The sequence below is a fragment of the Sinohyriopsis cumingii genome, chromosome 10 (assembly GCF_028554795.1).
Source record: "Sinohyriopsis cumingii isolate HCF-2022 chromosome 10, ASM2855479v2, whole genome shotgun sequence".
Classification (NCBI taxonomy): domain Eukaryota; kingdom Metazoa; phylum Mollusca; class Bivalvia; order Unionida; family Unionidae; genus Sinohyriopsis; species Sinohyriopsis cumingii.
The window spans coordinates 16,744,809-16,758,255 of NC_142970.1; the positions used below are offsets into that span (position 1 = coordinate 16,744,809).

General features: G+C 34.5%; 1 protein-coding gene across 1 annotated transcript in view; it reads right to left on the bottom strand.

Annotated features, from left to right (window-relative positions):
- Positions 1–3,989: 3,989 nt before the first annotated feature.
- LOC149789656 (uncharacterized) overlaps positions 3,990–13,447 on the bottom strand; it is a 37,260-nt gene continuing 27,802 nt past the window's right edge. The window contains exons 8-10 of the mRNA XM_089973086.1: positions 10,452–10,621; positions 8,149–8,276; positions 3,990–4,664 (exon numbers count right to left, since the gene is read on the bottom strand). Of these exons, the coding sequence (XP_089829212.1) occupies positions 3,990–4,664; positions 8,149–8,276; positions 10,452–10,621 (973 nt within the window). The remainder of the gene's footprint in view (positions 4,665–8,148; positions 8,277–10,451; positions 10,622–13,447) is intronic.

Below are 13,447 nucleotides of genomic sequence, written 5' to 3' on the forward strand. Positions count from 1 at the left end.
TACATTTTGTGAGGTCACATTATAATTCTTTACATTTTGGGAGGTTATTTTAGCATAATTCTCATTTAGATGTATCATATACCAACAATATCGTATATTTAACATTCATGATTGACAAAACAATTAGAATATGATTAATAATAACATTTGGAACTAGTAGCTGCAGTGTCAGCAGTGGCAGTGAAAATAACATTACAAGAACATTAAAAACGTGTGTAGAAAGTGCTCCAGAAGTAACAGTAGTGCTGGAAACTCAATTAGAATAATACTGATAATTTTCACAAGTATTAGCCCAAGTAGTAACAGTAGTAGTGGAAACTAAATTAGAATAATATTGATAACTTTAGCTAGTATAAGCTCAAGCGGTAAGAGTATAGTGGAAACATTACATTAAGAATTAAATGTATACATTGTGGAGGTAATGGTTCTAGCGGTAACAACAATAGTGGAAACATTACATTAATAAATTATGTGTATAGTAGCAGTAGTAGTGGAAGCATTGTTATAATTATATTAATAACAGTTGAAGGTAGTATATCTAATGTATGTAGCAGTAGTGGAAACATCGTCAGAATAATATTAATAACTTGTAGAGATAGCAGTGCCAATAGTGTAAGTAGTAGTGGAAACATCATTAGACTAATATTAATAACGTGTAGAGATAGCAGTGCTAATGCTATAAGTAGTAGTGGAATCATCATTATACTAATATTAAAAACTTGTAGAGATAGCAGTGCTAGTGGTATCATTAGCAGAGGAAACATCACTAGACTAATATCAAGAACTTGTAGAGATCGCAGTGCTAGTGGTATCAGTAGTAGTGGCAACAACATTAGACTACTATTAGTAACGTGTAGATATAGCAGTGCTAGTGGTATCAGTAGTAGTGGCAACATTAGATTAATATTAATAACTTGTGGAGATGTCAGTGCTAGTGGTATCATTAGCAGTGGCAACATCATTAGATTAATATTAATAACTTGTGGAGATGTCAGTGTTAGTGGTATCATTAGTAGTGGCAACATCATTAGATTAATATTAATAACTTGTAGAGATAGCAGTGATAGTGGTATCAGTAGCAGAGGCAACATCATTAGACTAATATTAGTACCGTGGAGAGATTACTGTTCTAGTGCTATCTGTATTAGTGGAAACATCACTCAACAAATATTAATAACGTATGTTAATAGCACTACTAGTGGATCAATAGTGATGGAAACATCATTAAGTTAACATTAATAACTTGTAGAAATAGTGGTATCAGTAGTAGTGAAAACATCATTAGACTACTATTAAAAACTTGTAGAGATAGCATTGCTGGTGCTATATGTAGTAGTGGAAACATCATTAGACTAATAACAACGTTCAGAGACAGCATGCGCTAGTGCTATGTGTGGTAGTGGAAACATCATTAGACTAATATTAGTAATTAGTAGGGATATTAGTGCTTTGCGCTATATGTAGTAGTGGAAACATCATTAGACTAATAATAACTTGTTGAGATAGCAGTGCTAGTGGTATCAGTAGTAGGGGAAACATTATTATAATAATAGTAATAACTTGCAGAGATAGCAGTGCTAGTGCTATCAGTAGTAATTGAACCAATTATAATGCTAGTAATAAGTGTTAGTGATTGAATTGGTAGCAGCAAGAGTGAAATCATTATTAGAATAATATTGACAAGATATGGAGGTATAACTCTACTGGCAGCAGTAATAGTGAAATCATTATTATAATAATATTGACAACTATGGATGTGGTAACTCTAGTAGTAGTTATATTAATATTAGTGGTAGTAGTGGTAGCAGTAGTAGTGAAAACATTAGTAGAAAAAATATTAATAACTTATTGAGGTTGTAGATCTAATTGTAGCAGCAGTATTAGTAGTGCAGATTACTTCTGAAAAGATTAAACTAATTGTTAAATTACGGATGCTTTTTCTTCGAATCTTCGAATTAATTAAAAAGTATTACAATTGCATAGTAAAGCTATTGGTGTAATTCCTGAGAGGAGATTAGAAGTTAAACTCCAAGTACAAAATAGATGAAACGAATTAAGTATAAACCTAATGAAGGAATTATTATAGGAAAGGTAAAACACTTGTTTTTGGACATGCTATTGAATATAGTTTGCATAGTTTACTTTTGTAAAATGTTGCACCATCCTTATTGAAATAAACTGAGTATCAAATGTATGTTCGTTCACTTAACTGGTCGTTCTGTTAATCTCAAACGAGACACTCTGGCAGATTGTCAGGAATCATTTGCATATTGCCCTAGTAGAATATAACTTTAGGAAATAAGTAACGTAAAAAAAACTGAAGCTAACGTTCAAAAAATATTTCACTATTTAAGTGCAAAATTCGAACAGAATATAAACTTATATACAAAATGGTCCTCGAAAAGTTGTTATTCACTTAGCACGTTTATGAACTGAAAGCATTAGAATGAAATTCATGCAGATATTTTCCAGATTGGAAAAAACAGAACACTGCCTTAATGTAAAAAGTAATTAAATAAAAATGTTTTCCTTGTGCAGTAGAGCTGTAGAATCTATCTCGATCCCATCTAAGAACCGCAACAATGACAGTAAAATTATAATTTTGACAATCATGAATATATCTTGGATGAATACCAGTTATATATTTTAATATCTAATGTATATGACCTTATACTGTAATTAGGACATGGTTGACTAGAACATGCTCGGTTGTGGTCTTAATATAATGTAATTAAATGTTATTAAGCTACTACTTAATACCAAAGCTGGTAAATTATATGTCAACATAATTCGATTTTTGTTGATGATATTCGCTGAAGTCGCGAACTGGAAGATGTTGTCCAAATCAGAAATATTATGCCTAATATATTTGCACCTGACAATGAATTTTATATTTAAGCTGATCTAGTGTTTCAAACCTTTTACAACTATTCTCGGTTGCACTTTAATATATTTATCCCACTCGATTGCTCTTTAATCTATTTATCTTACTCGATTGCTCTTTAATCTATTTATCCCACTCGATTGCTCTTTAATATATCTATCCCATTCGATTGCTCTCCAATATATTTATCCCACTCGATTGCTCTTCAATACATTTATCCCACTCGATTGCTATTTTATGTATTTATCCCACTGGATTGGTCTGTAATCTACTTATCCCTCTCCTTTTCGTTTCAATGCTTGCCAGATATTTTACTTTATTTTACTATACTTAGTTGTAATTCCAGTTTATAGAGAGGAATTATTATGGTTTCCAGAATTCATTAAAGTCTATTCATATATTATCAGAGCAACATACGTTTAATTAAAGATTGTTATCATTCACAAAATGTTTAGTCGCAAACATTTTCATTTACATTATGGGATAATCTATTGATATTGTGATCTGTAAAAGTACAAATGTTTTACAATGCATACTTTCTGAGAAGAGATCATTCACAAGAAATGACCCTAATTAGATGAAACCGATAAACATGAGTGTATGTTTCTAACCAATAGCATACCTAAATCAATATTCATCGATATTTTATGAATTAAAATCATACATTATTTTACCTTTATTTTAAGGACGTAACATTTATCAAATACATTATTCAGAAATAAAACCGTTTAGTAAATTCTTACCCATGAGGATGAAAAGTTTTTTAAAGAATGATTTATTTGTGAGAAAAATCTTACAATTCTCCTATGCATAGTCCAAAATACCGTATATTTAGACTCTAATACTTAATGGAAGTACAATGTGAAAATCATGGTTATGGTAGGTCCTCATTTGTACCAAGTATCAATTACATACGATCCGTTAGAAAAATATGGTACTTTATGTTTTCCAAGTATTCACTACATATGTCATCATCGTTACAGTGTGAGGAATGTAGAACTTTATCAACATATGCATATAGCAAAGTTACCCCTCCATCAATTTAAACCTTTCAATGGATCATAGAGACCCACTTATGATTTATATAATGACCTATGGTCAAAATTTAGCGAAGGCGTGAATTATTTGTGTACAAAGATATTGACCAAAAGGCAAATATATCACTATATAATCCTATCATTTTGTTGCTGGGTACACCAGAATCACCCACCTTATCTTGGAACCAGAACTTCAATAAGTCATATGATGCAATTGTGTGTTCATTTTCATGGGAAGAGCAGGTCAGCTCTTCACTCTCTTGCAGTCGCAAAACGGGGATAATGGCTTCCAAACATTCTGCTGGGGATTGGGGGCACTGTATATACCTCTCGAACGTCAGGTTTTGGCACATGTATCCAATGAATGTTGCCAAATTATCATCAATGAATTTCTTAATTTGAATGCAAACATCGGATGATGGAAGCTTGCAGATTTTACTCATCCTTGTCACTCTTACGAAAATAACATAGTCCTTCAAGTGTAAAGTTAGTTTATGACAAGGGTCGACTTCAAAAACGCAGCATCCACAGAAGATCAGATTCTCTGATTTCTTCTTAGCAATAGGCCATTGAGACACACAAGCAGCAAGGAGCCTATGGAAAATTGGAGACGGCAAGTATTTTCCAGTGAAGACGTAGCAAAGGACTGACGAGCTCTCCATTTCAGGATGGCGTTCAGGGGAGATAATATGTATTGGTGTTTTTTCGCTAAGCATGCACGGTACAATGAAGCAATTCTCAACCTAAACGTATAAAGAAAAACGAGACAAGATTAGCATTATGTTAGGGTATTGCAATCATAATGTTGCTATATCAGTGTTTTAATCTGAGAAAGATACTTTGAGATGATGTGTAGTCTAATGAAATATATTTAGATGGAGAATAAGACGCAAACATTTACTTGATGTCACACACCATATTCGCATCAAACAAATAGCATTATGCAAGAGACAATACAAAAATTGTATACATGGTCAGTAGCGTGTATAATATCATTAATAGTTAAACGAGGTCTTCATGAAAAATTGCAATCGTTCAACTATAGTAAAATCCTATTCTGTTCAGCAGGTTCCATTGTGTATTGAGATAATGTAGTTCAATGACTTCATTCTACAAACTGCCGACATTGTGGAAAGAGGAAACAGTGAATATAAAATATCCGTTTATGAACATGTAAGAAATATGCACTTAAAACGTCCTTCTGGTTTGCATATTTTCATATCGAATAACTGACACACTGAAGAAAAACGTATAAATAGTTACACTCTTATTTTGATGTTGTTTCAACAGTTTTATGTATGATTCGTTATGGCATCCTCATACAAGGTTGCCATTTACAATCAGCAACTGAATATATCGTACGAGCAGTTTCTTCGTACTTCAGTAATGTAACTAGTAATAACCTAGACACGTCCAATGAATATAAAATTGGTTTCTGATGGGTATATATCAATGCGTTTCCTTATTCGTTCCCATTATTATGTGTGGATGTACAGTATAAACTCCAAACATAGCAATATTAGATATTGCGTTTATGGTTATAAACTATCACCATAATTTCAGAGCAAACACTTTATTTTCAAACTTTCAGCCTTCATCTTTGAATTGGAAATGGACAAATCTGAAGTAGCGAAGAACACAGCATCTTAGTCACTAACAAAGTCTACCTCCTAACAGGTGGAACAGGACGTCATTGATTCGCTTGCGTTCCAAATGCGGGATCTGATCGACTATCGTCAGGGTCAGACACAGGTGAATGTTTTGAATTACTAATGCCATGACAAGTGCAACATGGTGTCCTTATTATAATCACATTGTCTCTACGGCAATATCCGGTTTCATCCACTAAGTTCCGTATATCGAAATTGAAATAGCTGAGGGTGAAATATGCATTGACCTTTGAACTGTCCAGCTAACTAATGCAAGTGATATGAACTCCGAGAACGTCAACGAATACAAGGCATCCTTCATAGTCTCTATATACCCAATTAAATACAATACTCCCTGTACCTCCAGAAGCAAACATCGAGATTGTCTTGACGAAAATAGCAGAAGGTGAAACATGCATTGGCGTTTGAACTGTCCAGCTAACTAATGCAAATGATGTGAACTCCGAGAACGTCAACGAAAACTAGACCTCCTTCATAATCTCTGTATATCCAATTGCATACAATACTCCCTGTCCCTCCAGAAGCAAAGATCGAGATTGTCTTGACGAAAATGATTCTGACATACAAAGTGTACTGAACGAGAAACGTCAGATCTAAACCATGCTTAGATGCCAAATTAAATAATGAACGAAAGCCATCTTCAATTAACACTCAAAGTACTACAAAACTGGAAGAACGTTTCAACTGTATCGTCAATCAACAATCATATATCAGTTAAGAACATTTGTACCATGCTGAAGTCAATATATAGTTATGCTGGCCTCCGATGAAGATTTAACTTTGAAATACAATTGTTATGGTGTAGATAAGCAAATCATCCAAAGCAGATTATATGCTAGCATTTGTCTACAGAGCCGTAGCCTTGCACGAGGCACACAAAAGGACCGCACCCTGCCAGTCAGTATGGACTGAAACAACTATACCGCAGGAATATGGTAATCGATCAGTAGTCCAAGTATATATGTGTATAGCAAAATGACAACCATGCGACAACCAACGATTTCCGTGCTGTTAAAAAGGCAGCAATTTAATTGCTGTGCATCACATAGTACAACGGCTCGGTCCTGAGTACATGTATGGCTACATGAAAGTACGAGGTACCACAATCAAGATGTTTGCGCCTCGTCAGATGCATAAGAAATTCCAAAAGCACATCTCCATCCTGTACATGACATTCATTGACCTTGCAAAAGGTATTGACTCAGCCGATCATAAGGGTGACTGGAATATCATGACAATATTTGGTTATCCCAATAAATGTATCATACTGATTCAACAAATCTATGATGGCATGCTCACGTGGGTCATAAACGACGTCGAGTCATCAGAACATTTCCCCGACACCAAAAGAGTTGCGTCCTGACTTAATTCCTCTTTACTATGATGATCTACGTCATACTTACTTATGCCTTCCATGATTATCACTCTGGAAACTAAATAAGATACCATATTGATAACAATCCTGTCAATATAATGCGACTAATTGTGGAGACACGCTTCCATGAAGTGAATGTTTATGATCATGCTCCGCTGACGACTGTTTCCTGGATGCCAGATATGTGTCTGACACACAATAGAGTACGTACCAGTTCTCTTCCGTTTATATTATTATGAGACAGGAGTAATGAACCAGCTAACACTAGAACAATCTAATGTAGAGCCTACCATCACAGTGAATGGCAGAATCCTCCAGAAAGCGGACAAATTCATATACAACGGCAGTACACTGTCACGTGCGTTCCCTACAGATAATGACACCAATTGTAGATTTGCCAAAGCAAACGTAACCTTTAGCTGCCGACCCCCATATTCGACTCGTTAAACCATACTGGAGCTAGTGCCTATGAGCTTTGGAGACTTGAAGAAGCACATAAGCATAAGTTGCGTAAATCCCAGAATTGGAGCATAACCTATACTGCTAAAGTATCCGCAACCGATATATATGAACTATATTTATGTTTTTATCATTGGAAGCCATATGCGTCATAAATAGAAAACATTATAAAACAAAGTCCTTCAGTTTGGATGTTTTCTATTTAATTTGCGTTAAAGATAAGGGTAGTGTAACGGTCATGATTACATTTTGCATGCAATTATGAGGAGGATTTTATTGATATAGTCTATGCAGGGTAGTCCTCTGGGATGGAATATTAACATCACTTCTAAATAATTCAAGATATTATTTGACAGAAACGGCAGTGTTATATTGTCAAATTCATTTGATAGTTCGTCCCAGAAATCGTTTTAATCATGCGTAGTTATAATGCACAAATTAGGACGTATTGGCCTAGTGAAAGGTCTAAGTTACAATTTCCTTTATTTTACTTGCATTCACACATTTAAATCTTCCGACCATAATCTTTCTTGCCAATTTCTTACTCTACTTCAAATATTGGTATTGCTTTTATATTTATCAAGAAATTAGTAAATATTCAGCCCGAAGAAAAAATGTAAAATGTCCTCTTTGTACATGACATAGATCAATGCCCTATGATCCATTTAAAAACAGACCCTTACGACTGAGACTTTGCAAATTCAGATAATTTCATAATGTTACCTTGACCTCATCTCCAACCGTAATGATTTCCCTTGACCTGGTAATTATATTCAACTTTTCCATCAACAGTAAGAGCAGGTCCTTGTTGTCGTGAAAATCAGAATTATTTTCTTTTGTCCAGATGGCATCTAGAAGTAGAACATGTCATTGCTTAAATTATATTTTCTGAACAAGACTTATCTTAGAAAATAACATGTAAACATTTTCTGCCTAAAGAATACATTGCTGGTTAGTTTTAAATAGTAACATCCCTCCTCACCACATTATTCTCCATATATGCATCAGTCGTATACTTTATATCACTCATAAATCAGTCTATCTCAGTCCCGCTGACTTCAATACTATCAGTGTATAGAATCTATTCCACTCTTGATGTCTGCTACATTACGACTCACTGTGAGTTCTGTAACATGTTAAATTACTACACTGTCTGACAAGGTCCCGCTCACTGCAATATTATTATTCTCTGCAAGAGAAATGCACATATTTTGTAAATGTTATGAAGGTGTCTCGATCGATAAAAGAGACCTTAGAAAGAAGACGTCTATTGATAACGGAAGCAATTAGCGTGTTTAACATTATAAATGATGCAATGAATGCATGATATACACTTGTCCCACGTATAATAGTTTTTGTTCCTGTAGTTTAGCATGTATAGGACACGTATGTCACTGAACAGCATCGATTATTAATAAGAACAACATTGACAATTAATTTGTAACCTGTAAACACATGGTTCTTTCTTGCACACAACGCGAATTATTTTAATTTTTAAAGATGGAGAAAAATGCAAATTGTCATGTAAAAAACATTGGTTCCTATTTTTATCATTACAACAATTAGGCTAAATATAGCGATCTATGTAACTTATTACACTTGTATCCAACGAAATTTGCCTATTATGCAGACGCTGAAATTAGCGACTTGTCCAGCGATGCAAAAAAAGTAAATAAATGAATGCATAATTAATGCGAAAATGTGTAAAGATCTATTGGCCACATTATTTCTGGTAGTTGTATCTGAATATAAAATATAGATGTGACTCGTCTATCACTGATAATTGAATATACATATTGATGTGACGTTGTTCTAGTAGTTGTATCTGCATAAAATTATGTATGTGACGACATTATAACTGGTAGATATATATGCAGCGATACAATATCGATATAACGACGTTATTGCTGGTAGGGGTGTCTGTGTACAAATATTGACGTTACAATATTAGAACTTGCATTTGTATATGCATATAAATGTTAGTGTGAAAATATGATGATTGGTAGTTGCAACGGTATAGAAATATCGATGTGACGACCTTATCAATGGTTTGGGTGTCTGTATGGAGATATCGATATGGCGACATTATAACTTAAAGTTATATCTGCATATAAAAGCTATCGATATGATGATATTATCACTGCTAGTTCATTCTCCATAGAAATACCTCGATAGTATCGCTGGTAATTCTATCTGTACTATTAAAGTTAAAACCTTCAACATACTGATAAAAAATGAGCAGTCAAATACTATATGCACCGACATATAATCCATGTCATTACAAATAGTCCATGTGCTGACATATACTGTATGTGCTGATACACACTCAATATACTGACACAACTATGCTGTCATATACTGTATGCGCTGATACACACCCAACATACTGGCACAAATATTCTGAAAAATACTCTATGTACTGATTTTTACTCAACACACTGACATAAACCTCGTCAAAAGTACCCTATCTGCGCTCATAAATGCTATATGTGCTGACAAATGCACAACACACTGACAAAAATGTGCTGTCAATTAATCTATGTGCTCACAAAGACTCAACATGCTGACAGAAATATGCTCTTAAATACTCAGTTATGTTTACATGTTTTTAGTTCCTGTTCTCATTGGTCTGAAACAAGTTCGATCCTGTTTTTACCATTTGAAGCAATTGACAGTCAAAACGTGCACTTGTAATAAGGAAAGAAACCAAAACTATAGTTCTCTCCTTTTACAACTAAATCTCGTTTGTGGAGAATCCGACTTTCTTTGTTCCATTATTTTCCAAGTTGTTTCAACAGAGCGAAAATAAAGTGAAGAATCTATAAAAACATTAAATGCAAATCTGAATGCATTTCGGAGCTCGAAAATGGAAACATTAAATTATGACACGATACATAAACGGAAACATAAATTGAATGCAAAATTAACGGAAATATAGCGTATAAGCCTACAAACGAAATGGTTTGTAATTACTATATAAAATGTTTGTATTGAACCCCATTTTAACTTTCGGCTGATCAAATTACCAATCAAGTCTTGCTTGAGCTTTCCGGTTTTCCTGAAGTCACGCCACATTTGAACGACCTTGGGCTTTTTTATTTTCTTCAAGATGAAATCCTCAGCCGTGATAAGGGTTCTCAAGGCATATATCACCCATTGCGAGTCAAGGATGATCTGTTTCTTCAGTTCTTCTGTCCTGAAATTGACACCAATAATTGAACATCATTGAACACCTTTTAAATAAATACGTTAGGTTTTACTGAATATATAATGAAACAATTGAGTATTTGAGACTCAAACTAATAGTCCTTGGTATACTTCAATATTTATGCCAACGTAACCAAAGTTTAGAACTAATGTAGCTTATAGTTGATAAGACCTTTACATTGATGTCAATGTACACTAGAAGTGCATCTAGTTGGTAAATGTAAATGCAATGTCTTAGAAGACCCACCATTTATCCAACTTTCAACGGATATGTCAACACATAATTTTAGTAACAATTAAGACCTGTACCATGTATTATTTTTTAAAATTACCTGACATTAAATATCCTTCCTAAATCTATAAATCTTTCCTATTATTGCTACTGCATTCACTTATAAATTAGCATACCCCCTCCCCAACTTTAATTCCAGAAATGCCCTCTTATGACCGCCATAACTCAGTTTATTATAATATAACCCCACTGAGAAGAGAAGTAGTTATAATGATGATCTCACATGGACAATAATAGGTTAGTATGACACTTGATTATGTAACTATTCACAGCATACATTCGTCTGGTGCTATACCTTTGGGAAACTAAACAGCAAGACCGAGTACCCAACACATAACACATGACCAAGTATGCTGATTAATTACTGCACCCAACACATGACACATGGCCACGTATGCGGATTAATTATTGTACTCAACACATAACATATGACCAAGTATGCTGATTAATTACTGTACCCAACACATGACACATGGCCAAGTATGAGGATTAATTAATGTACCCAACACATAACACATGGCCAAGTATGCGGACTAATTCCTGTACCCCACATAACACATGACCGAGTATGCGGATTAATTACTGTACTCAACATATAACACATGACCAAGTATGCGGATTAAATACTGTACCCAACATATAACACATGACCAAGTATGCGGATTAATTACTGTACCCAACAGATAACGCATGGCCAAGTATGAGGATTAGTTACTGTACTCAACACATAACACATTAGTCTAAACGAATGATTCATTATTTTTCCTAATCGTTGAAGTACTTCAGCTTGTCACTTATTCTAATAAAAACAGCTCTGACATCCACTAAAAAGAAATTTTGTAAGAATATTTTAAACTTTAGAACATATGATGTTAATTATTTACTCAAATAGTCGCCATCTTGAAAATATTGTATTCTTATAGTTAGTTGTACGGTTCTATCAGTTCAATATATGGATGCATGTTTTTCTTCTAGATATCAGCTTAGTTGTAACTGTTACATTGCTAGCTAATTTGCATAAATATAGACACGGGTATACATTAAAAATACACATCTGCTGAAATATGTATAATTACATGCAACACGCCTTTCTATTTCAATGAGGTATTATAACCAATATAGAATATGCCTCTTTTGTGTTTAATGCATTTGTATGTAGATAGTAGCAGGGCATGGCTAAATATAAACAGTACTGACCATGACACCTGTTGTTTTTATTTGTGTTTCTGAGAATGTTTGTCTAACCCACCAAATGCAGCTTATTTCCATCTCTTATTGCTAAGTTGTCAAGCTGTCTAACCTACCATCGATAGCCTGTTTTAATCACTTATCATTTAGTTGTCAAATTGTCTAATTCGCCATCGGTAGCTCTTTTAATCCTCTATTATTTAGTTGTCAAGCTGTCTACCCCACAATCGGTAGCATGTTTAAATTATTTATCATTTAGTTGTCAAGTTGTCTAATTCGTCATCGGTAGCTCTTTTAATCCTTTATTATTTAGTTGTCAATCTGTCTAACCCACTATCGGTAGCCTGTTTAAATCACTTATCATTTAGTTGTCAAGTTGTCTAGTTCGCCATCGGTAGCTCTTTTAATCCTTCATCATTTAGTTGTCATCCTGTCTAACCCATCCTCGGTAGGTTATTTTAACCCCTTATCTGTTAGGTGTCAGATGTCGATCCCGACGCCTTAGCTATTATCCATACCTTAACATTAAGGTGTAAGCTGTATAACCCACCATCAGCAGCTTGTCTCCATCTCATAGCACTAAACTGTTATCTGCCTAACCCATCGTCTGTACCTTATCTCCATCTCACAGCATTAAATTGTCGGCTACCTAACCAGTCGTCTGCTGCTTGTCGCCATCTCATAGCATTACATTGTCAGCTCTCTATCCCACCATCAGTAGCCTATGTCCAACCATTAACATTAAATTGTCAGTTGACCATCCCACCATCCGTAGCTGATCTATATCCCTTAACATTAAGTTGTTATCTGTATAAACCACCTTTTGTAGCATATCTAGTTCCCATTAATTTAAATTGTCCATCTGTTTAACCCGTTGTTTGTAGCTTATCTCTATTACTTAAAATTAAGTTGTCCATCTGTTTACCCAACCCGTTGTAGCTTATCTACACCCCTTATAACTGAGTTGCCCAGCTGTTAACCCTACCCGTTGTAGCTTATCTCCATTCCTTATAAATAAGTTGTCCAGCTGTTTACCCACCGATTGTATCTTATCTCCATCCCTTATAATTAAATTGTCCAGCTGTTTATCCGACCGGTTGTATCTTATCTTCATCCCTTATAATTAAATTGTAAGCTGTTTACCCCACCGGTTGGAGCTGATCTCCATCCCTTATAATTAAGTTGTCCAGCTGTTTAACCCACTGTTGTAGCTTATCTTCATCCCTTATAATTAACTTGTCCAGCTGTTTACCCAACCGGTTGTAGCTTATCTTTATCCCTTAAAATGCAGTTTTTTATCTGTTTAACCCGCTGTTTGTAGCTTATCTCCATCCC